A 12,863-nucleotide genomic window follows, 5' to 3' on the forward strand; every position below is an offset into this window, starting at 1 on the left:
GACCAATCGGAGATCAGCTGTCGGTAGTTCGGCGGCCGACCATGTGGCGCCGCGCGACCTGTCAAACGTCAGTCGGCGACGCGCATCTGTCAAACGCGCATCTTTCGCGCCGCCGAAGGAGTATACGCCCGCGGGTTGCAGTTGTTGCTGCATAGTTCGCGCTAATCCGCGCCCGTGTGTTCGCGGTGTTCGCGTAGTAGTGCGCAGAGGAACGTGTCCGAATAATCGTCCCAGCTCGAGGGAGGCCGGATACGCCGTCGTCGCGACAGGAAACGGAGGAAGCGCGACGCAGCTGCGTCGTCCTCGGAACTTATCTCCCGCCTCCAGGAGGAAGAGGGAAGGAGAGGGAACTCTCTCCCGCCTTTTCTCGGCGAGTCCTTCCACCAGTGCGTCGTAGTGGTCGGCACGCGCGCGTCGCTTTCGTTGTCCGCTCTCGTTCGGCGCGCGCGCGTCTAGGTCGCCGATTCCAGGCAGCCGCGACGCGGCTGGTGGTTATGTGCTCCGCGTCGTCATCGTTGTCGCCGTCGAACGGGAGGAGGATGGTCGTCGAGCCGCCGCGCGACCATCGTCGTCATCGCTCCGCGGCAAGATAGATCGGGGGCCAGAGAAAGACTCCTTAACCGGACTGGTGCCAGCCCGGACCTCGTCGTCGTTTGCCGCTCGCGTCGTACTCCGTCTCGGAGTCGGCGAACTATGCGAGTCACCGGGACTCCAAGTGTCATTCACCGCTGACGTGCATCCCGGTGCTGTAAGATACGAGCTCCGCACTGACATATATATATATATATATATACATATATATACGTATTATATATATATATATATACATATATATATATATATATACACCCATACCACTGGGCGGCGGAAGTGTTTTGCTCGATCCTCCTCGTCGCGCGCGCAGTCTGTAGCTCTACGGGGGCCTTTTTAGATCGTCCCTCTCTCTCTCGCTCTCGCGGTGTGTCTCCCTCCCGCCTCCTGCGGCGCCGGCCTACCGAGGAAGGCGATCCGCGGCTTCTCTTCTCGCTCCCCGAGCCGACTCGCTCTTGAACGTCGACCAACGTCCGAGCTCCCGTGTCCCGCCCTGGACACGCCAATTCGTCCGATTTGCCCGCCACATGACGGGTTATGTTTCCTACCTTCATCGGGATCCTAGGTGAGTCACCCCTGCCTTCGTCGCTCGCTAGAGAATAAAAGTCCGGATAATACTCAGTAGAGGATTTTTCTTGTTTTTGTGTGTGTGTTTTATAATATTAAAGAGCGAATAGTTATCAATTGTAAAAATTGATAGCTAAAATTGAAATGGCAATGTAAGTTGAAATAGTGTCAGGTCTTTGTGTAGCAGCAGATGTAATTTTTTATTCTCTTTTCTGTCTCTCTCTCTCTCTCTTTCTTTCTCTCTCTAGTTGTATTAGAATCAGAATTCTTTTACTTTTGTACATTCTGTTACGATCCTGAGAGCCTTAAATGTTTCAGCTAAAGGAGATACAATTGCGCAGTGCTTTATGTTTGTGTGGGCTTTATTGAAAGTGTAAAGTGTAAATAGTATCAATTAGATATCTGATTATATTTTTTTATTAGTTTTTATTATTATAGAAAAGTAGAGAAGAGTTTTGATATGCTCAAAATTATACAAAAATAATTGCAGGAAATTATCCACAATTCACATAATTAAAATCTTTGTTGTATCTGTATTTTCATGTATTCTTTATAGTTGGAATCAATGAAATGTGTTTTGTGTATGTGTGTGTGTATGAAGTAATGATTTACATTAATTATCATAAATGAATGATTGTATTTGAATAAATCAGACCACTGTTATAGATATATAAAGGAGTTATATTAGAAATATTTACAAAGTTGTACAAACAGAGCTGTGATCATGAGATATAATGCATTTCCATTTTATAATTAATTGCTGTCACTTATAATTAGATTTCTAATTTTAGATATATTAGATATTTATTTCTTTTTTTCCATTGTCTAACGAGTTAAATAAATTGTTAAAGTTTTATTTCATTACAGGTGTATTTGTATCAATTATACATAAATAAAAAAATATAGAAATATTTCAAGGAGAAAATTTAACTAGACAAGTAATACTTGAAATTTAAATTCAAACTAAGCATTATATACACTATTGATTAGCTTACGTTGATTATTTTCAGTTCTGTAGGATTAATATGAAGAACCTTTTTTTTAAGATCTCTCCTTTATTTTTTTAGACATTCAATCGTGGTGGGAGGTACCAAGTATAGCACATTTTTGCTCATTATTTAGAGCTGCCTTTAATCTTCTGGATTTTGATATTGAGGTATCTAACTAATACAAGGCTAACTCTCTCTTATGAGTAAGCAGTATATATAAGGCCTGTTTAGTATACCGCTTGAGTATTATTTATACAACAAAATAGCTGCCATCGCTTCAGCTTTACTGTTATTGTTTATCCGGCTTATACATCGTTTTGCTCTCTTTTAATTTTACTTTGAATACTTAATAAAGAAATGTGTACTGATGTATTAATGTTATTAAATTGTAGGATTTAGAAGAAGCTTTATTAACGGACGGAGGTACCGAAGGACGATTGCTTCAGGAACTTATAGTGAAGTTATTGGAAGGTTGCTTGCCAAATGACACCCGCAATGATATCTCTACTTTTAATTATCAGATGTTTCTACGTAGACTTTTTCGGAAAAAATGTCAAGTAAGTATATGTATATATTATTCAGCCTTGCCTCGCAATGTATAAATTTCTCAACTAACAAAGACACGTGTTCTTGCATATTTATAGGAATACAAATGCGAAAATCCTTTCAATACAGACGTAGATTTTGAGTTGTTACCGCTTCGTCAAAAAGTAGAAATATTACGGGCGCTCTGTGACTTCAGGCTAGACGCCGAAGACGTAGTACGTAATTAATTATGCGAGATGTTTTATGCATAAATGATACATCATATATTTAATAATATAATATCGATATAACAGGAGCAGTCTTTAAGTAACTTGGACTCGGATAGCCTGCGAGTCGAACCTTTGGGACATGATCGTAAGAATTCTGCCTATTGGTACTTCTACGGCACTCGATTGTACCGGGAGGACTACATTGATACTTCTAACAGTGCCTCACACAAGCAGAAAAGTAAGCCAAAGGACAAAAAGCGTAAAAAACGACGGAACAGAGTGGCGAAAGAGGAAGAGGAAGAGAAGGAGGAAGTTAGTTTAATAGACGGCGAAAATAAGGGACGAGAGAGCGTTTGGCAAGTTGTGTGTTTTACTCAACAGGATTGGAGCAGACTAGTTGAAAAATTTCGCGATTCGGTAATGATTATTCTTGCCTTAAAAAAAAGTATTTTGTTGGCAATTTTTTGTTGTGAAATAAAGTTCGATATTTCTTTAAAATTTCCAGGAACACGATACCGAGCGCAAACTTTATCGTACATTATCCGAAGACTTTATGCCGGAAATACCAAAATTGTTTGACCTGAAGGAGAAGCAGCAGCGGCGTAAACTATTACAACGTAATAGTTCGCGAGTGCTTCGTAGTCAGGAGCCTACGACGCAGATGGACGCAGACATGGTCAGATCCAAGATTAAGACTAAGACGAACAAAGGAACTAAAAAGGGGACGCAACAAGGTTCAAAATCCACTTATATTAAGGAAGATACCACTCCGCCATTACCGACACCGCCGATTCAGAAGAAAGGACGGCAAACGAACAATTCTTTGGCATCAGCCGTTGGCCAAATCGTAATTCATACTAGGGATGAGGTAGAAGATTTGGAGAAGAAGAAGGGTATCAGTAATCATGGCGATGGTAATTACGTATCTTGTAATTACGGATACAAATACGGCTATTCGTTCAGAATCGAAGAGGAGGAACGTTGTGTCGGAATGCACAAGGTTCTCGAAAGTATTAAAGATCATGTGGATGCCTGGCCATTTATTGAACCTGTGGATGAAGAGTATGCGCCGAGGTATTTAGAATTTTATTTATACAGGGTGTCTGACATAAGGTGTCACACCGAAAATATACAAATAGATCTTGTTATTTGGAGACAATTTTTCCTCAGCAAAATTATTGAGGTATCAATTTTCGAATTATAAGCGATTGAAAATAAAGGGTTTTCGCATTTGGTTAAAGATTTAGTTTAGAAAAATCATCTCCAAATAACAAGATTTACTTGTATATTTTCAGTGTGACACTTTATATCAGACACTCTGTTTATATATTGAATATAAAATTAAATATTGCATCTAATGTGTTAAATCATTAACAATATTGTGTGAATACTTTTTATAGATACTATAGTGTCGTACGCAAGCCTATGGATCTTAGTACTATGGAAGAGAAACTGGAAGGTGGCTCATACAAAAGTTTAAGTCAATTTAAACACGATTTTCGGCTTATCGTTGATAACTGTAGACAGTACAATGGCTCAGATAACGGTTTGTAATTCTTTAAATTGATATATGTCTATTCTAATGATTTATTTTATTATTTACATGTCAATAAATTTAATAACATTACTCTATTACAGAATATACGGATATGGCGATTAATCTTAAGGAAGCTTTTGATAAAGCCGTGAGCCGGTATTTGGAGTCGGAGACGTCCAGCGACGAGGATGCCGCATCTCCTCGATCATTAGCCGGAACACCTACGTCTCCGTCGTATCCTTCGCGTCATTTAGCCTCTTCGAATCATAACGCACGTAAACGTTCAAAGAAATCGACCAAAAAATCTAAATCGTATAAACCCGAAAGTAGAACAAAGTCTAAAAATAACGAAAAAGTGGATGAAGATGAAAAGAGGAGTAAAAGTATTAAGGTTGCAAAGAAGAAGAGAGGGAAAAAGAAGGGCAAGAAAGCGAAAGAGGAAGAACTGGATGTGGACGAGGAAGAACAGGAAGACCAAGAGAGCGAAGGTGCAATATCCGGGACTAGTATTGTAGCGTCGAAAAGAAGAAAAAACGTCGATGTAAATAGTTTACTTAAAACCAAAAAGCTATCTAAGGAATCGGAAGAATTGAAAACGTCTAATAAGAAAGGGAGCAAGGAGCGACATCAATCGAAAAAAGATTCGGAAATTGTACGATCTGCGAAGGAAACGAAAGAAAACAAAAAGCGGAAAGAAGACTTTGAGGAAGATTATGAATCTCCGGTAAAAAGTAAAAGTAGAAAAATTGAAAAGAAAGAACTCGAAGAAACTGGAATATTGACAGATAACGCTAAAAAGAGCAAATTTAAAAAGATTGAAATAGAAGAAAACGACGTAGCATTCGAGGAAGATAAGAAACAATCTTCCTATGTCAAAACGAAAAAGAATCGTAAGAAAGAGAAGACGAATTCAAAGACTGCAACAAAGGCTGATGAAAAATCCGATAAGATTCATACAAAGCAAAAAGATAAAAAATCAAAACAAAAAAAGAATGAGGAATTAAAGAACGGAGAGTTAAAAAGACAAACAGATTCCAAAGATGTAGGATTAGAAAATACTTTAGACTCAAAACATACTCACACCTCTAAGAAGCTCTCTACGTTAATCGGTAATAAAGACGTAGATTCGCTTGATAGTTTAAAGGATAAGATAAGCGATAGAAGACGTGAGGAAAAATTGAAAAACGAAAAGGAGAAGCAGAGAAAATCGGTAAAGAGCAATCCTCTCACATATTCAGTAAAAGTGCCTTCAAGTAATATTTTCCACGACTGTGACAAAGATGGTGCAAAACGATCAAAGTCGAAGAAAAGTACGAAGGAGGATAAGACCGTGGATACAGACACAATTAAGAAAGAATCTGAAATCGGTGAAAATAAGAAAGCTGTTCATGCTAAACATACCAAAGGAATGGAAGAGAATTCTTCGATTCAAGCATTAAATCAAGCAACAGAGAAAACACTTCACGTAAGTTTACAGAGAAAATATCATTTTTTAAACCTTTTATCGAATATATATATATATATATATATATATATATATATATAATATGTATGTATGTATATATAGAGGATATTAATAAATTATAGGTATAAAATTTAGAAAGATTAGTATGTTGAAAAAAAAACAAGAGTTTTTGTTAACATATGTGGAAATACTAATAATTTCAGAGTTTATGAGATATTCAATTTTCTTATATATATATATATATATACATCAAAATAATTATGTGTAAAATATTTTATATCCACACTGTAAAAGAACTTATACATATTCACTAATTAATATATTGCATGTTATATAATATGTAAATAACGTATTTATATATATCTTCTCATTTTATTTATATCTTACATATATTAATTTGGCTATTGTGTGCGACAGGATATCAACAAATGGCTCGACGACGCGCCCAAACTCTGCGGATTCTCCTCCGGCAATGACTCTCCGGTACCTCACATTCCACCAACCGAATCCGGTCGATCGGGATCGAAGGCAGAGATCGCTACGCGTAAGAGACCTAGCTCCATGAAAATATTTGGTCCTCACGGACCGAGTCGGCCGAAGAAGATACAGCGCACGATCGATCGTTTGCAACCTGGAAAGAGTAAGGGAAATTTACTCTTGAAAAAACCGTTGAATAATCCTAGCACCAACACGAACGACACCGCGACATATTACGCCGCCAATGATAACGATCAATCGAGCAAGGATCTTGACGAGGAACCGAAGCTCAGTTTAGGTACCGTGTTGAAGAACGTGGATTCTATACACTTGATCTGCAAGAGTTTGGTATCGTCGCCTAATCTTTCCAACGATGACGAGGAGGAGGATCGCGCTCTTACTCCGTCTAACGTTAAAGAGGAGAAACCCGGCGTTAAGGGTACGAAGACGTCGAGCGCGACGGAAGAGAAGGAAACGACTGGAACCAAGAGTACGGAGGAAACGCAGAAACCAAAGTCCGCCACGCCGAATTTGAGTGCCTGGTTCAAAGCCTTCGGGGCGCCAAAATCAAAAAAGAAGGACGAAGAGGTAGAGGAGACCGCGCCGGCGAAGAAGGACGGGGATCTCCAGGAAGTGTTCTGCGGTAGGCAACGACGGCTTAGCACCGGTGGCAGTAGTGTCAGTGAATCGGTGTCCAGTTTCTCTCAGGAATCGCCACCGGCGATTCCGCGCGCGGCACGTTCTCCGCAATGTCAGCCCGCGATGACCCCGACCGAGCCGATAAGAGGCGCGGGATTTTACCAGGACGCCCTCTCGACCGGGAGCAGTCCTTACAACAGCCCTTATTACGCGACGCCACCGAGATACAGCGCGCAGTTGCCACCCACGCCGTCCCCGCAAAATCCTCATCCTCTGTCACCGGCCTATCCGTCGTCCTACGAGCAGCAATCGCCCGTCTATCCTCAGGTGCACGCGCAGCCGCCTTATCAGTCACCGTATCAGAAGTCCTCGCCCCAGGAGAATCCCAACGAAGCGTACTCGCAGATGTCGCCGCAACGTTTTCCGCAACAGTTACCCGCCAACAATCAGAACCAGTCTCCCGTCTATCCGCAACACTCCCCGCAACCTATGCAGCCGGTTTATCCCCAGCCATCTGCTCGCACGCCGCCGTCGAACTACTCGCAATCCTCGCCGCAACAACAACCGCCTACGCCGAATTATTCGCAACCGTCTCCGCAGCAGAACGCGATAGCTAATTACTCTCAGCCCTCTCCTCAGGCGGTCGCCAATTATCCGCAAGCTTCTCCGCAGCAGCACTCGTCCTACTCGCAATCCTCCCCGCAAACGCCGCCGAATTATTCGCAACCTTCCCCGCAGCAGCAGCAGCAACAGCAGCAGCACTCTCCGTACGCTCAATCCTCTCCTCAACAACCCGCCGGATACGGTCGTCTCTCCCCGCAGCCGCCACCAGCCAACTATTCTCAATCCTCGCCTCAACCACCCAGCGCTTACTCGCAGCCGTCTCCTCAGCCGCCGAATTTCTCCCCTTCATCGCCGCAAACACGCTCCTCCAACTACTCGCAGCCGTCACCTTCGCAACCGCTCAACTCCTCGTATCCGACTCCTCCGCAACTCGATCGAAGCTACCCGCAGTCATCGCATCAGCAGCAACAGATGCAGACTTTTCCTCAGCACGCTTCGCCGCAGACACAAACATCCCCGTTCTCCGAACCATCGCCGCAGAACAGCCCCTACACGCAAACGTCCCCGCAATCTCTGACCAATTACTCGCATCAGTCGTCGCCACAGCAGCCGCCACCGACGTACTCGCATCCGCTGCATTCGCCGCAGACGCCGCCAAACTACTCGCAGCTATCGCCGCAACAGACCCCAGGGACAGCCACGGCGGCGAACTATTCGCAACCATCGCCGCAGCAACAGTCTCGTAATTATCCGCAGTCTTCGCCTCAACGGAAGACCACGTGCAACCCGGCGACACCGTCGCAACCTTCGCCCAATTACTCGCAGCCTTCTCCGCAGCAACAACAGACGGCCAATTATCCTCAGCTTCAACCGAAAAGCTCGGACGAGTATCCCGCGGCCGCGGCGCCGCCTGCGGCTGCGAGTTATCCTCAGGATTTCAAGCAAAATCCCACGTACGTTCAGCAGTCGTCTACAATATCGTCATCCGTAAGTGAATCCGATCATCGGACGGAATATCTGAAGTCTAACGCTACCGAGAAACCGACGACTCAACAGAGCGAGACTCAACAGAGGAACTTCCCAGTTCAGTCGGAACCGTCGTTGAACCTAAACGCCGCGAATCATCAGATCTACCAGTCGCCAGGTCAGTATCCGCCAACGTATCCGAACAGTTTCCCCAACGTCGAGCTTCAGAGGTCCGTCTCGAGACACAGCGGCGGCCAGCAACAGGCGCAACAGCAATCGGCGCCGCAGGAGTCGCGGGACTTTATGGAGATCCAACCGCGCGGTGGCTACCTCGGCAAAACAGCGGCATCCAGCAACAGCGGGGAGCAACTGCCCGCACCTTCGCCGAACCAGCTGCGGGCGTACCAGGAGAACCTAACGACGGCCCACGAGTCGCTTTACCCAGGTGGTTTCCAGTCCGGTTATTCATTAGCGCCACCGAATTCGCGGCCGGTGTATCCTAGTCCGCATTATTTTGATGCCGGGTCCAAGTCCGCTGGAGGAGGCGGCGCAGGCGCGTCCGCCAGCCCCACCGGCAATCCGCCTCCGATGAAGAAACGCGCGTACGAGCCGCCGTCCACCGCTGGCGGCGGTGACGCGTCGTCCGGCTCGCGCGGTCTGTCGCAGGAGAGCGCGACGGCGCGTCCGAGTCAGGAACAGTTCTCCAGTTTCGACCCGATGATGGCTCTGCCTCAAACGGAGGTCTCCGTCAGCCAGTACGACGGCACGCCGACGTTCATCGGCGGCCTGGCCGACTCCATGGCGGCTAATCCGGCGTACGCGAGACTCAGCCTCGGTCTCGTAGGCCGGACACCTACGTCGGATCGTAAGGAGCAGCAGCAGCAGCAACAACAATTACTGACCATCCCACGACCGTCGCCTGCAACGAAACCGGAACACCTCGCGGCTTACGGTCGCGGTGCCGAGGTTGAACAACTCAATCTGTTACAGAGTCTGGCGCAGAAGAACAGCCAGGGTATCCTGGCGATATCTCGAGGACGTGGCGGCGAGGGCGACGCGCGAACCGCGTCTTCCGCGGCTACGATGATGCCGTCCAACGCGCCGCCGTCCAAGACGAAGAGAAGCCGGAAGAGCAAGCATCCGCAGCAGCAGGAGCAGCAGAACGCGGCCGTCACAGCCGTCACGACGACGTCCACCGTCGTTGCGGCTGATCAACAGCAAGCGGCCGGTATAGCCGCTTTCCCGCAGTACGCCGCCGCCGAGTCAATCGGCGCCCTGAAGACAGCAGCCGGGGTCGCGGTACCCGCTGGCAGTGCCTTCAACTTCGCCGCTTCCACCAGCGGCCCGACCCCGGCGCCGCCGTTCGCCTACGACAAGGACGCGGCGGCCGCGTTCGCCTTCCTCACGGATGAGTTTCGCAATCCTACCAGCTATTACAACATGGCGCTTAGGCAGCAGCAGCAGCAGCAACAGCAACAGCAGCAGCAGCCGCCCTCGGTGGTGCCGCCTACGGTGACGAACGCCTCGGGTCAACCGACCGCCTGCAACAAGTTGGGTAATCAGCCGCCGAGGAACTATCCGCCGCCTCATCCGTTCCTGCATTCGGCCGCGGCTGCTGCGGCCGCGGCTCAGAGATCCTACGTCTCCCCGGTCTCCGCCTACATGACTCCGCACTCCAACCTGACGATGGATCAAACTGCCTATCAGCAGTACCTCCATTCGCTCTACGCTCTTCAGCCACCTCCGCCGCATCATCACAGACCATCCTGGCTTTAGCCGCTGAGATCCTTGGAAGATCGATTCGTGATGATGACAAATTGAACTTTCCCGATCAGATGGACCTCGGAATCGCGGCGTATCGAGAGGAGTAAGCGTTTAGGACGGATTGTCTTGATTGTCGCGCGATACTGAATGTTAATTGAAAGTCTCTTTGGCGAGCACGCGAGAGAGCGGTGTAGCCCCTTTGTTTGTATTCTTTTTTTTATTTTATTTTATTTATACAAGGGACATCCTCCTCGCGACTTGTCTTTTTTATTGTTTTTTACGCAACTGACCGTGCGAGAGCTCTTTACGGAAGCTAGATAAGTAATGCCCTTTGTAGATTTCTTTAACTGCAGCTTCCTTTTTTACAAATGACCGACTCATTCGAATGTACCTTTGACATTTTTACACCGTTCGTCCGAAATGGAGGAAGTCTAGCTTCTATACAGTATAAAAAAATAATCTGTACATAAAGGGACAAGTCTACTTTCGATATAGGAATTTTTGATAGTTTTCTAAAAAATATGAGACCGACAGGTTTAATTAAGCTCTAATTAAGTCAAAGTCGCTTACGTCGAGAGTATGTCGATCACACGTCTATCAAAAGTTCCTCCGTGCAAAATGTCGGGTAAAATATATTTGTCAATAACAAGAATAATATACAGGGTGTCCCAGACCTGGTGGAAACGTTTTTAATGTGATTCATGGTATTATTTGGAGATGATTTTTCCATAGGGTTCTAAACTTTGGAAAAAATTAATTATCGCTTTAAATAACCAACTAATTAAAAAATTAAAGAACGAGCTTCAAAATATGGGAATACATCCTTTAAATGGTCGTCAGTTTGATAATAAAAAATATTGAAAAACGACGTTTCAATATCTAACATAATGATTCGTACACTGGGTCCTAAAATCTGGAAAAAATAATTATCGCCTTAAATGACTGCAACTAATTAAAAAATGAAAGAGGGAGCTAAAAATGATGGCCTCCTTCAAAAAATGTTGAGGGAAGCCATCATTTTTAGCACATTCCCAATTTTTGGTATTATGTATCTTTATAACTAAGCCTTATATTAAAATTCTATTAAAGCAACTTTATCTAAAATTAACTGAAGAATGTAGTTTTGTTAATATTTTATTTCCACAAGGCTTAGTTTCCAAAAAAGCCTCTAATTTCAATTGCTTATAATTCGAAAATTATTGTTACGACATTTTCGCTGAGGAAAAGTCGTCTCCAAATGATACCAGGAATCTGCCATTAAAAATTTTTCCGCCAGTTCTGGAACACCCTATACACTTATGTATATATACACGAAGCAAACATTTTCGTTAAATTTTATTATAAATTTTATTATAAATGTTTCAATGTTTTTAATAACTTTGAGACAACTTGACATCTATGTAAATATTATATTGCATATGCAGATTATTGCATAGTAAAATTAGTAAAATTAGATTTCTTTATAATATAAATATAGAATATATACTTTTCTAATATATTATTAATGAGCAACAGAAAATATATCGCATATATTGTATTTATAAAATTTACATACGGTATATCTTTCTATTACTACTTCGAATTTGTTCTATTTAGCAAAATAAAACATCACAAGCTCCAACATTTTTCAAAATTAATTTTTATTAATAGATTGTTAAAATTTTACTTTAATAAAATTTACTTAAAAGGTACTTTAATAAAATTTAACCGAATGCATTTAATATTTTATTATAAGTGCATATTGATATATAAAAATTATATATAAAATACTTTAAAATGCCATGATTTTTAGAGTGTTTTAAGATAAAATTTTCTCGTGTATGTATATAAATATATATAAACTATTATTATATATATATAATATATGATATATATAATTATATATAGCAATTTTATATATGTATAAAATGCTTTATATATAGTATATAATATATATGTATGTGTATATATATATATAATACTTGTTTGCATGCAAATGCATTTTGCCCAACACTATTTCTCTTGACAAACGCACGCGCGAACGAATGTATGTCTTGTCGGTATGTGTGTGTGTGTTGAAAAAAAAACGGAATTATGCAATATTCGGATTTACGATTAATTATTAGTGACAAACAAAACCCCTGTAGCTCCGAGGTTCGGGTCCATGATTCGCTGAGTGTCATCTAGCTGTCGATTTTGCGTTGATTCTCTCCGTTCAGTCCGATTTATAGTGATTAATTGTCAATCATAGGAAGCGTATAGAAGAGCGAAACCGAAGAGAATTTTTATGTATAATATAAATATCGGACGCACTCTGTTGCTGGTGTATGTTATGTAGATTACTTAACATTGTAAGGCTAGTATATAAGAATTAGGCTTTCTTTGTATATATAAAACACATATCTCGCATAGGAAATATGCTCGATGTAAAGAGGGAGATTTGCAAAATCTGGGAAGATTTTAGGCTCCGATCGCGACAAAGAAAAAATCGCGAGAAAAAAAGAGATAGAGAGAAACGCATATATAATATAGTATATAACGAGATCACATATATGTATATATGCATATAT

The 12,863-nt window shown here is 43.1% G+C and overlaps 1 protein-coding gene across 1 annotated transcript; it reads left to right on the forward strand.

The window, feature by feature from the left end:
* The first annotated feature begins 83 nt into the window (after positions 1-83).
* LOC114935326 (uncharacterized) lies at positions 84-11,113 on the forward strand. Its single transcript, XM_085479474.1, has 10 exons — positions 84-748; positions 932-1,156; positions 2,226-2,314; positions 2,540-2,704; positions 2,792-2,908; positions 2,987-3,319; positions 3,408-3,976; positions 4,303-4,448; positions 4,541-5,904; positions 6,322-11,113. The coding sequence occupies exons 2-10, from the start codon at positions 1,129-1,131 to the stop codon at positions 10,324-10,326; spliced, it is 6,816 nt and encodes a 2,271-aa protein (XP_085335600.1). The 5' UTR covers positions 84-748; positions 932-1,128; the 3' UTR covers positions 10,327-11,113.
* Positions 11,114-12,863: the final 1,750 nt, after the last annotated feature.

Source organism: Nylanderia fulva, unplaced genomic scaffold (assembly GCF_048542155.1).
Source record: "Nylanderia fulva isolate GAGA-0341 unplaced genomic scaffold, ASM4854215v1 Scaffold12, whole genome shotgun sequence".
Lineage (NCBI taxonomy): Eukaryota > Metazoa > Arthropoda > Insecta > Hymenoptera > Formicidae > Nylanderia > Nylanderia fulva.